Source organism: Oryzias latipes, chromosome 21 (assembly GCF_053564925.1).
Source record: "Oryzias latipes strain Hd-rR chromosome 21, Olatipes_Hd-rR_3.1".
NCBI lineage: Eukaryota > Metazoa > Chordata > Actinopteri > Beloniformes > Adrianichthyidae > Oryzias > Oryzias latipes.
Window position 1 is genome coordinate 23,898,122 of NC_136257.1, and position 12,254 is coordinate 23,910,375.

The 12,254-nt window shown below is 36.2% G+C and overlaps 2 protein-coding genes across 4 annotated transcripts in view; one reads left to right on the forward strand and one right to left on the reverse strand.

The window, feature by feature from the left end:
* Nucleotides 1-662: 662 nt before the first annotated feature.
* slc38a11 (solute carrier family 38 member 11) lies at nucleotides 663-9,676 on the reverse strand. 2 transcript variants are annotated; one of them, XM_004081736.5, is made up of 12 exons: nucleotides 5,943-6,214; nucleotides 5,740-5,860; nucleotides 5,268-5,342; nucleotides 5,017-5,151; nucleotides 4,020-4,085; nucleotides 3,816-3,922; nucleotides 3,660-3,739; nucleotides 3,501-3,571; nucleotides 1,843-2,004; nucleotides 1,657-1,769; nucleotides 1,350-1,481; nucleotides 663-1,257 (listed from the first exon to the last, which is right to left on the reverse strand). In XM_004081736.5, exons 1-12 carry the CDS (start codon nucleotides 5,997-5,999, stop codon nucleotides 1,021-1,023), a joined length of 1,356 nt encoding a protein of 451 aa, XP_004081784.2. In that variant the 5' UTR covers nucleotides 6,000-6,214; the 3' UTR covers nucleotides 663-1,020. The 2 variants fall into 2 exon arrangements, with proteins under 2 accessions (XP_004081784.2, XP_023806573.1); XM_023950805.2 differs by lacking the exons at nucleotides 5,740-5,860; nucleotides 5,943-6,214 and adding an exon at nucleotides 9,563-9,676.
* Nucleotides 9,585-12,254, forward strand: part of scn1laa (sodium channel, voltage-gated, type I-like, alpha) — a 33,330-nt gene continuing 30,660 nt past the window's right edge. For both annotated transcript variants that reach the window (XM_011489902.4, XM_078939275.1), the window contains exons 1-2: nucleotides 9,585-9,848; nucleotides 11,561-11,679. In XM_011489902.4, coding sequence (XP_011488204.2) covers nucleotides 9,585-9,848; nucleotides 11,561-11,679 — 383 coding nt within the window. The remainder of the gene's footprint in view (nucleotides 9,849-11,560; nucleotides 11,680-12,254) is intronic.

Below are 12,254 nucleotides of genomic sequence, written 5' to 3' on the forward strand. Positions count from 1 at the left end.
TTTGTACAGCAGCGACACCATGTGGCAGAATATGGAAACAACGTGCCCTGGTGGTCAAAAAAGAACTCTCCAAAAAGTTATTTGTGCTTCACTTTTGGACAAAATATATATAATGTCAACAGAAATTTTGAGACTTAAAGAAAATATATAAATTTTTATTTTAAAAAAATAACTTAAAAAGGATGACATTTACAGTGTCCTAAAAGGAAAACCTGAGATAAAGTTTACATTTTTCCATTGGGTCATGCCAGAGTTTACTATGCAACCATTTCAACTGTTTTTTTTTCACTTATTTCGTAGTATTAGTAAATGTATATATGAGTTTTTAGTTATCCCCATCGGTTCCTGTACTCTCATCTTATTTGCTCCTCAGTGGTTTGGACTTGTTTTTGTTTTGTCACGTTTAGATTCTTTTTTTTCCCCCAGTCGTGTCCAGCTACACACACATAAGAACCACCTGCTGAAAACAAAATTCTTTCAGTTTGAGATCAGACTTAATTTAAAGTGGAAAGACATTCCTAAGTTTGCTACTAATGAGCTAATAATCAGGTCTAGCCGTTTTATGAGTTGGTACAGCAAATGCATAAGCTGAAACAGAAATGCTCCACATTCCATTTTATGTGGTTTACGAAAGAAAAAAAAAACTAACCAGAAACTGGATATACAAAAACAAGACATGCATATGTATTTAATATTATTATAGACAAGCATCAAACGTATAAATTGTTTTTTGTTACATTTGTCATGGAAGCTGTGTATTAAAGATTTCAACGTGCATCCACAGTTATGCTATTTAACTTGATTCCCATTCTTTAATGCCTCTAATACAAAGAGGTCAGACATTTAAATAAGCAAATAAACAAATGCTTTGTTCAAAACAACCAAAATTTCACACTTAAAGAGTGTTTGTAAAGTATAAAGACCATTATCCCAACAATCCTCAAGTGTTCATTTTACTTTTCTTTCTTTTTTTTGCCAAGTATTGTACGAGAGTTCTCTATTTGAGGTATGTTCTTCACATTAAGGTGGCACTGTAACAGAGATGTTTGCATCAGCACAGTAAAACATCTCCACCCCATGTGAGCAGTCTTGGGGGTAGAGTGCAGTCAAGATCAGCCCAGTGATCATGACAAAGAACCCGATTATTATCAAAATGGACGCAATCAGGTTTTCACCCTGGAACCAGCGGCCAGAGGAGAGTCTGAGGAAGCACCCTGATGGGATGATGAAGATCAACGGAGTGGCACTCAGGGCACCCTGAAAGGCAAAATGATGAAATGACAACAGTTTGTCCTCAAACATGGAAGTAATATGTACACAAATAACTTCACAGAGCAGAAATGACTTACATTTAGCTCCAAAACAACTCCCAGGCAATCGTAAGCCAAAGATAGTGAAGTGCAGACTGCAACAATGAGCATAGTAACAGCCACATGTTCAGCATTTGAAAGATTTCGACTGCAAACCAAGTTTGAAATCACCTAAAATAGAAAAAATTGTAGTTACAATTTGTGAAGAAAACTGAAAAAAAAAAGATTTGAAACTCTTCCCAAGGAAAGAGTTAGTGACGCTAAAATTTGGAATTTGTAAACATTGTCATAGTTTGTTAAATATTCATAATTCTGCAAGTAGATTCTTAACTTGGGCTTTCCTTACCTCTCGTGTAACAAAACATTCCAGTGGAAATGTAGTTATTATGCTCAAGCCAAAGCAGAAACGGCCAAATGTTGCCAGATTATCATCTCTGCAGTAGTTCTCAAATATGTCCCCTAAGAAAATAAAACTTGCAAAATATTAAACATCAAAAAGAGATATGCAATGAATGAGTTTGAGTGTTGATACCTTGTGTGCGGCCAGTGAATGTAGTGTAGCCAGCAACAGCAAATGCAGCACTGATTATTAGGGCTGAGGTCACAGAGATGTGTGTGACACGAGACCAGTTGGCTAAGGTGGGCTCCTTTAGAGAGCCGTAGATCAGAAAGCTGTTGTGGTGACATATAAAAGCTAGAGGGACACAAGGCAAAACACCAAAGATAAATTCACTGAAGTGAGTAACTGAGAAGCACATGTTCCTGATGCAGAGAAAAAAAAAAGAGACATGGACTTTGCTAAAGAGATCTTCCCAATCATTGTTTTTTTTTTTTTTTACAAATAGCATTCAGGCTGGAAGCCTTGTTTCCACTGAGCAATACGGTTTAGAATGGTGCAGGCAATTCAGGTGAGCGTTTCCACTCAAAGTTGGACCGTCACGGTCAACCTAGTCTCGTCCCAAATTGCGTAGCTTTGCATCATAGTAGTGCAACTACAGCAAAAGTGAAGCTATAAACAACAACAATGGAGGTCATCCAGCAGCTTTTTTTTTCCACTGAGCTTTTGATTTTTTTAAATATACAAGTCACTTAATGTTGTTTGCTGGTGGCAAAGAGGAATACAGCCAGGAACATTGTTCCTGGTTTGGGGCTGTCTTTTATCATAATGACCTTCCGCCAGTCAACAGATTTCATCATGTGACAACAGTTGCCTAACTTTTCCATTCCATTTTTCTATGGACCTGAAAACCAATGGGGGCCCAAATATGTACAGTCTGGTATGGTTTAATGGGTCCATTTTATAATGAAAATGCTTAAAATTGCAGACCGGACCAGACCGTAGCGCTCAGTGGAACCAATGCCTAAGACCCCACCAGCAGATTCTCTGAAAAAAGAAAATATTTCCTTTTTCTCCTTGACTTATAAATCTGCTTTAGCAATTTAGCCTTGTGCTTTTTTGTCCATGATAAACCAATATTCTACTGTTAAACTGGACTAAACTGCCAAATTACCACGTCGACACCTATTTCATTATATGATCAAAAAAGCCATCTAAGGGATGCAGTGACCATGGATTTCAAATAAAACATTTGAAATCATGAGCAGGAGAAATTTTAGTTTTTTTTAGGTGGCTTCAGAAGTAATTTTCCATTTGGCTGTTATGAAATATCCATGAAGATTTGAGCTGACAAAATAGCAGTGCATTTAGATCCTGTGAATATGTTTAGAAGTCTTTGCATACCAGAGTTTTTATTGATATTATTCTACAAAAAATTAAGCTAGCTCACAGGTAGTGATTGGTACTTTTCCTATTTTAGGATTTTTGTGTTAATTAAATTTGTGTTCAAGTTGGGTTTTGTCTTTTTTTTTCTATCAAGCTCCTGCTTTTGGGTCCTTTAACCAAAACAAGTATTTTCACAAGTTTTCAGGCCACATGTTTTTACTATTTAAAAGCACTATTGACTGACAATCGAAATGCCTTTTTGCCTTTCAGACATTTCCTTTGTCTAAAAAGGAAGTGCTCAAAGTAATATTTTCTAATATCCTTGACCAAGTACATATATACGAAAGTATTGTCTTTGGGTCTTTTGAATACTTTTTTTCTGACATAAACATTTCTTTTTAGGTTTGCTCCACTGAAAATCGTAACCATTACTTATTCGATTCATTATCAGAATCTTGCAGTCTCACCAAAAGACATCACACCGACTGCCTGAATGGCATTCCATTTTGCAAAGGTCCACGCATTTTCTGTAGGAAGGCTATAGAAAAGAACAAAGATGTAGAACTATACGTTTGAGTGAGCATTCACAAAGGATGAGGGGCAAAAGGCAGGATAATCCATCTTACATTTGGGGTCCAAGGGTAGCTGCCCTGATCACCACAATGATGAGGATGGTGAGTGTGAGCACCATGGACAGGAAGGACACCTAGTAGCAATTATTTTCACATGTTGCATTAAAATGTTTTAAATCCCACAAGAAGCTCTGCATCCATCAAACTCACCTTCCCAAGTTTCTCAATGTTTCGATAAAGAGATAGTGGCAGAGTGAACAGGAAGGTAGAGAGCAAGATCACAAAGTGACGCTCTGCCAGTATGTGATCTGGACCAACTGCAGACATAAAATGAGTAAAGACATCCCCTATAAATAACATCCATTAAGTAAAAAGATGCATTAATCCACCTGTAAGCATGTAAAGTCCTCCTACCTCCTGGGATTCTCTGAAACACCTTGGTGAGGGTGTCACCTGTTGTAATGTTGTAGCTTATCATGGCTTAAGGAAAATCACAAGGTGAAAAAAATGTATGAATAAAATCCATCTGCTCTGGATATTTATTCTTTGCATTGACAGAAAAATGAGAACAAACAGAAATACCACTATCCAGACACCACATTTCAATGGATAGAAAACCAAAAATTGATTTTAAAGATTGTATATTTTATTCAGGAGCAAGAAACACTTGGTCATTTCAGCAACAGACCAATGAAAGTGGAACTAAGTGAGTTTTTTTTGTTTGTTTTTTATTTTTGATTTATTTATTTTTTAAAAGGTGAGTTTTTAGACTGGTTCCAAAATACAGATGCAGGGAAGGAGAGTATTTCAGGGTCTGGAGGCAGAGTGGCTGACCCTTGACCCGATCATCTCTGAGCCCTACATGGTAGTGAGCAAAACACAAGCAACTGTGATTTTGATGAAAAAGGGCCATTTAGGGGAGAAATGGAGAGGCATGGTCATGGATGACTAATCAGAAGATCTATAGCAGGGGTGTCAAACTCAATTGCTCAAGAGGCCAAAATCCAAAACATGCCGAAGGTCGCAGGCTGAACAGAATAAACTTAATTGAACATACTAAAACTAGACTTTTAAAACGTAACTGTTTTTTTTTTCATACATATTAATAAAAATCGACAGAAAATATTATTCTGGAATAAATCAACTTAAATAACTTAAATGTTTTACAAAGTTAGAAATAAAGTAAGTGTTTACTCTTATGTCATTTTATAAGTAAAAATAAATAAATAAAATTTAAATTTAAACATACAAAAAGATTTTGCTCTCCATAAAAATACATCAAATCAGAATTACAGAAATTCAAAATAGGAATGTGTTGCATGACAAAACAAACAAAACCTGGAAATGTGAATAAAATTGGTGCCTTTCATCAATAACAAATCAAATTATAGGAATGGTTTGGGCAACTTACCAATGAAAGGATAAAGGAACTGCAGGACAGATAAAATCAGATATCCGGGGAAACCAAAGGTGCTTTGCACCAGGGACTGATAGCTGTTTGAGCCTGATAGGTTTCCTCCTTTGATCAGTAGGACAATGGAGTAATCTGCCATTAAACAAACATAGCAACTCGTTGTTTTATTTTATTTATTTATTTTTTTTTACTTGAGTTCTTAAATTTGGAAAATCCTGCTTGGTAAAATAAATATTCTTTATACCCACCTGTGATGCACGCAACAGCAATCAGAAGGACCAAACCAAGTGGCAGTCCTGCCTGGTTAAGTGCATATGGTAAACCTGGGTTTAAACGTTCATATTAGTCAAAATAATAAATCAGGAAATAAGGAAAAAGCATTTGAAAAAAAATCTAAAATATTTTCCCACACAAATAAAAAAAACAGACAGTATAAAATCTTACAAATAATATTTTCTAAAATTTAACGTTTTGGAACAATGTATATTCTTTTTTCTCCTAAAACTTAGGTTTGGGAACTTGAGGAGTTAAATGCGGGGAGCTGACAGAGCAACAGGCGCTAGTCATATGATGCAGAGCTGCGGGGCTGCGCGTGCAAGTTGCTCTTTGTTGCGCCAAAATAAACAACATTAAGAGAAATCAATGTGAGATTCAACCATTTCTCCTTTGAATTCGTTTCAAATAACAGAGAATATAACAACCAGCTAAAATATAACATACCTATTATTCCAGATCCTATGATAGAGTTGATGAAATTAAAAGACGCGGTTATCATTGAATTTATTGACTCCCGAGAAGCTTTTTCTGGAGAAATTAATGCGTCTCTTTCTCCATCGTTTCCCTAAAAGAAAATAATAATACATATAGTCTATGATAATTTTATTACGATATTAAAGTTCAGGCTGACAGCCTCGCGCTCCTACCTGCTGCTGCGCCATCACGCTGGAGGATCCGCTTGTGATGTGTGAACTCTCACACATCTGACGTTAAACTCGCAAAAACAAAGTCAAAAGACTTTAACGATTCATTTTTTTTGTCCTGGAAAAAAAGGTCGCTCTGAGGAGAACTCCGCTCCGCCTTGCTTCCGAGTGTAAACTAAATAAACTGTGCGTAAAAGTTGAAAGTGGAACATCTGTGCAAATAAACCTTAATAATAACCTAAAGATTGAGCTGTGTTCAATTAGGAACTAGGAATGAGTTACTATGCATCTACTCACTGATGGAAATTTGGGATTAAAGGATTTAGAACAGGATTAGAGCCAAAGGCTTAAAAAAAGAAAGAAAATGCTCTTTTGTTCATGAATATTTACATTTTAAGCAAAAAAGTAAAAGTTGGATTTGTCTTATTAGAATAAAAAAATGGTATGATATAGTTATTAACATAAATGTACTTGATATTTATCTAAAGTGGAGAATAAATTTGTGTTTAATTGTTTTCTATCAGGGAACTTTAACATGCTGCTATTCATTGTGTCCACCAGATGGCACCTTCTGTACGAAGGGTTCCAAAACTTGACTTTGCAAATTGGGGAAGCATCAATTTTAACAAACAAAAAATGTTTATTTATCTAATTAAAAATGATTCGAACATCAAAAAAAAGTTACGGACAAACAAACATGACCAAATGGTAAAAAATAAAATAAAAAAACAAGATTCTCACAGCTCTCTCAGAGGATCAGTCACAAGTACACAATGAATTGTGTCACTCAATTGAAGTTTATTTAGAATAGTTAGAATATTATCTGTTTTTATTGTCACTACTTTAACATTGATTGATTGGTTGATTGATCGCCCACACATAGTATACGCACGACGACCCACGTACAGAGGGGGAGGAGGTACCCAGCTCGAATTCATAGATCAATTAAGCTGAAATCAGCTTTTGGTTTTAAAATTTAGCATCCTCTTCTCGACGATAACGGATAACCGGGGACACCTTGAGTCGGACACCCGCCGTCCTGGCCCCTCTGTCTGGGGACCCAGGAGCACCCGGAAGCTGCTCAGTTAGTTGCGCTCCCAGCTGCTCGCAGGGCGGACGCTCTCCTTGTCGCGCAGCTTCTTCTTTCTCTCGTGAACGTCGTGGAAAAGAGTCACTCCACGCAGGAATAAAACTAAAACGGAAACTGCGGAAACTGTCCCACGGCTTTTTCCCCCATTTCTACTGGCTTTTTTTCCATCGCTACAGCTAGAAAACTGATGGTGAGTTGTAAACACTTAAAAAAAAGCTTAAATAATAATTTTATTCCACAGTCATCTAAATAATCTTACTTTATTCTTGGAGATCATATGTGGACGTTTTTGCAGGCAAAATCTAGTAATACTTTAATTTATTTTATATCTGTGAAGTGTCCCTGATCTAGGCTATTCTACACTTTTACAGTTGTATCTCATGTTTAATTTAATTCTGAACGTTTTAAGGCTTTTTTGTTTGTTGTTTTAAAAAAAAGATTGTTCTCTTGTTGCACTATTGAGCTCTGGCTGGACTGTAGAATAGACAGAACATTTTAGAATGTATTGGGCATGACAGCAATTATCAGACTATGTCTGAGATGACTTCCTGTTTTCCTGAGGGTCATTATTATGATTAGATTGCTGGAAATTAGAGATGAAACTTTCCTGTTTGCCTTTTATCTGGATTGTAGTGAGGAGGCAAACAGTAAAATATATAGAGTGATTCCACTGAGCTGTGTGATGAGCTGTGTTGCCAACGCCCTGAATGAGGAGGTCTGAGACCTGATTTTGTTATCGTGGTGAGATGTGAGCGTTGAGAGATGGAGCACATAAACATTGATTCTATCTCTTTCAGCAAATAAGCTACAATAACACAAGATCGAAATAAATCAATACCTCCTCTAACATCAAAATTTATAGCACTTGTGATCATAAGCAGCTTCTGTGGGGCGTGCTGGGTCAAACACTGAGGTGCGGTGCAGAAGGAATCTGTCCTCCTTTCAATTTTATACCCTAAAAGTGAACCAAGGGAAGTTCTTATAACCATCTGAACATTTTTGTCTTTTCAGCACAGCAGGATTGTCATGTCTGTAAACTTATTATTATCTTTATTCTTCACATTTTCCTGATTCCATATTACTTTCAATTAAAAAAAACACTTATTTTATTGTTAGCTTTAAAGAAACTGCACAAATACCTCCACACTTTCTTTTCTGTTAATTGCAGTCTTACTGTTTATAATATTTTTACAATTTAGGCTTTAAAATTACCCTAATTTAGCATCTACATGAAAGCAAAAACAGGATTTTTTTTTATTGTTGGAAGTAGGCATCAAGGGGTTAAAAATAATGGTTCTTTGATCCAGCTATAATTTCAATGGATTCAAGGATTACAAGGATCTTTACCATCATTCCACCACAGGGTGAAATGAAATTTGTGGCTCTGGTCCCAGGCTAGCCAATCCAACTAAAGTGCAACTTTATAACTTTACAATTTGACAATGGATGAGTATCCTCTGGTTTCAAATTGGCTCTCAGGTTTTGGATCTCATTATGTGTTGAGGCCGTTAAACATTTGTGGTTTTTCATTAATGAGTTTCTGAAGATGTACTTTGTGTATTGTGTGGGAGCCATAAGTGAAGACCTGTTAGAGCAGGCCAGCTGCTACATTATCAGTATTGATGCATAAAACATGACATATAGGAACTCCTGTTTTAACGAGCAGTTGCCCAAAGAATTATAATTTATCTAAAAGTTGGATTCGTTTAAATATAGCAAGAGGTACAGAATATGACGCTTTTCTGTACGTTAGATGGGATGTTTTGTGAATGGCTAAGTTACATTTTAAGTGTCGAATGTGTTTGTTTAAAACATTTCACCACTGTTTTCTCAGATAGTGAAAATGATGGTCATACGTATCAAATTAACCAAACGTCCAGCCTTTGTACTTTGTTTAGTTATAGACTTATTACTGTTAAGAAAATACATCATAAGATTTAATTAATTAGAAAAAATATATCTTTATTTATGGCTACTTTAGAGCATAATGTGTTTATAATATTTTTGAAAATGCTAATCTTTTACAGAAACAAACAACTTTCTTTGAAGTTTTAAGATGGTTGATTCATAGCGCAGTCACTGTGGTAGAATATGCAGTGCACTCTGAAGTGCATACATATTTAATACTGCATAGGTCTTCCTAACACATCCCACTAGCCAGTCCTATTAAGAGGATGGATCTTTTTCTCCCACTGCTCTGAAGGAAATAAAAAAGGCTCGAGTCATCTTGAAGGATGGTAGAAGGGGGCAAGTACCTCACCTGACATCGATCATTGTCATGTCAAAAAGTTCATTCGATCTACAGAAGGGCCGTTCTATTTTTAAAATGAACCTAATTTTAACAAAGTGTGTAAGGATTTGCTGAGATCTTAGGCCTGCTTCCTCATAGGAGCACTTTTTGCACCTACCTCTTACCTTCTCTCAGGACCACTAATTAGACAAGGGTGAAGAAAGAAAACATTTCTGATCTTTGGTTAAATCTCTTTGTTTTTTACTTTTCAGGTTTTTCTCTCATTGAAGACAGAGTACTTACCCTGAAGTTGCAGGATGAAAAGATGGCACAACTTTATCAACCACCAGATCCAGAAAGCTTGCGTCTGTTTACCCGCGAGTCCCTCAAAGCCATTGAAGCACGGATTGAAGAGGAGAATGCCAAGAAACCTAAGGAAGAGAAGAAAAAACGCAAAAACAAGACAGACTTCAAACCCAACCGGGATCTGATGGCAGGCAAGCCCCTGCCTATTCTCTATGGGGACATTCCTAATGGCTTGGTCTCAACACCACTGGAGGAACTGGATCCCGCCTATTACAATCAGAAAGTAGGTTAGGTTTACTTGAAACTGAAATTTTTTGAAAATTTTTAAACAATATTTTTGTCTTTAAAGGATCTTTCATAAACATATTCACGGATGGCCATATTTCAGTGGGTTGAATGGTCGTACATTAAGACGGATGATTTGTCGTTTGATAGCCAGTAAACAGTCTTTTAAGGCTCATTGCTTGTGCTGCATATTAACTGTATTGTAGAAAGATTTATATCTTCCTAAATTTAAACTAACACTAAGAGAAGCATTCAACCACCTTTCAATTTCTAAAAGCCAAATCTTTACTGATTAGGCACGGCCAAACTCATTTGTGGATTCTTTGATCATATCAGTGGTTGACATGCCAAACTTTCGTTCACAAATGGTGAAGTTATTGAGAAAAAAAACATAACGTTTTACAGAACTAAATCTGTAACTCTGATATTGTTTCCTCTATTGCCTGAAGTTTTTTTTAAATACTTTCTGATAACTCACCTATCAGTAGGGTGTCAGGTTAAAGACCCACTTCGATAAAAATAGTGTTTATGGTGTTTTTAACATGTTCTTGTGGCATTTTTCTGAAGACAGATGAACATATATAATGAAATTTTAGTTCAAAATTGCATTTCAGTATTTCTTTATTCAAATTGTGACTCAGGAGCAGAAGAAAAAAATGCTGTTTGAAAAATAGCTTTTTTGTGACACAGAAAACACGCTGAGCGGGGCAAAGCTCCCTGCTCCAGGGTGGGATTGCTCTGCGCGAAACAGTCTACAATTCAGAGCAGGTCTGGGTATCACCAATCATTTCCAGAATTGATTTGATTCAGCGGAGCCTGGATCGGCTCAAGTCATTAATTTTTTCGATTTTTTTTCCACCCACTTGATATAATTCGATTCACACATTTAGACATAGAATAATAATCTATATATGGTTTGAGGATATTTGTATTCATCTGATACAGTTCACATACTGTAAAATAGTAAAAAGGAGAAACTCCAACAAAAATGTGCAGATTGTTGTGTTTTGCCTCTGAGAGTGTTTCAGTTGGGCCTCTAAGTGGAGCTCAAGCTGTGGCATTACACTTTTTCAAGAAGATTTGCACAAATGGTCCTCAAATGGCTACTTAAAAAAAAAAAGTTTCCTTGAAAGAGTTCGAAAAAATCATGCCTGTGAGTATATAAAGCTGTTCACTTATTCAGCGATGTAAGTTTAAGTCAAATGAGCGTTAGCAGTAGCAGTCCTATAGGGAATTCCATTATTCGTTGGGATCAAGCTAACTAACTTTAACTTTACTGCTGTTTTGTGTGAGGTCACCGGAAAAGGAAAGAGATTGATCTCTACTTTTATGGATCGATTTTTGATTTATTAAGCTTGGATCGATTCAGATTGATTAATCGATTTCTTCAACCCAGCCCTAACTCAGAGGTTAAATTCTAATGAACAACTGCTGTTCTGCAGAGACTATGTCCTAGAAACTACAAAGTTTTTTTGGGATTTTGGCTAAAAGTGGCATTACAGATCAAAATATGATTGGACTCAGAGTTAAATGTAAATTGACAGTAGCTGTGATAATAGCTGATGTAAAGGAGTTCTTCCTGCCTCTCCCTTGATATGTTCTTGGTTGTTTCACCTGAAAAACTCATTCTCACATCGCCTCTACGTAAATGCAATAAGACCTAAAAGAATTCCTGTTGTGTCAATGCAAAAATCTTTTTTTCTTTTTCAGACTTTTATAGTGTTAAATAAAAGGAAGATGATTTTTCGCTTCAATGCTGCTCCTGCCTTGTACTTCCTGGGTCCCTTCAACCCGATTAGAAGATTATCAATCAAGATTCTGGTTCACTCATATCCTTTACACAAGGTTGACATTGATTGTGAATTAATATGGTTTAAGATGGGTCACACATTGAGAAACTGGCTTGTTTACATTGTTTTTTTTAAAGGTACAATGACATGCAATTAAGGGGTGTAACGATTCATTTTAACCACGATTCAATTCATATCCTAATTTGTGGCTGCTAGTGTGATTTATAGTCGATATTGGTTCATTTTGTATGATCCAATTCAGTCTGGAACCATGTCCTGGAACCAATCCAGGACATCTTTAGCCAAAAATTCAAGTATGACTCAGAGAGAAATACCTGGGTACTGAATAGTGAGGGTAAATTTTTCCAGAATCCTTGTATCTCTCAAAAGGAATTAAATATGTGTACAAAAAAACAAGTAAACAAGAATTATTGGCAAATCAATTCACATTTTAGTTTCATAAAGTTCAGCCCACTGTTGTTTTTCCACATCAAAATGATCCAAACATTCTACCACACTGGATGGTCTCATGTCTTTGCTAAATTCAGTGTTTCAATTTCGCATTGGATCGTAATGCCATCACATGTGTGTTGTCCACTGTGATGTTACTTGGT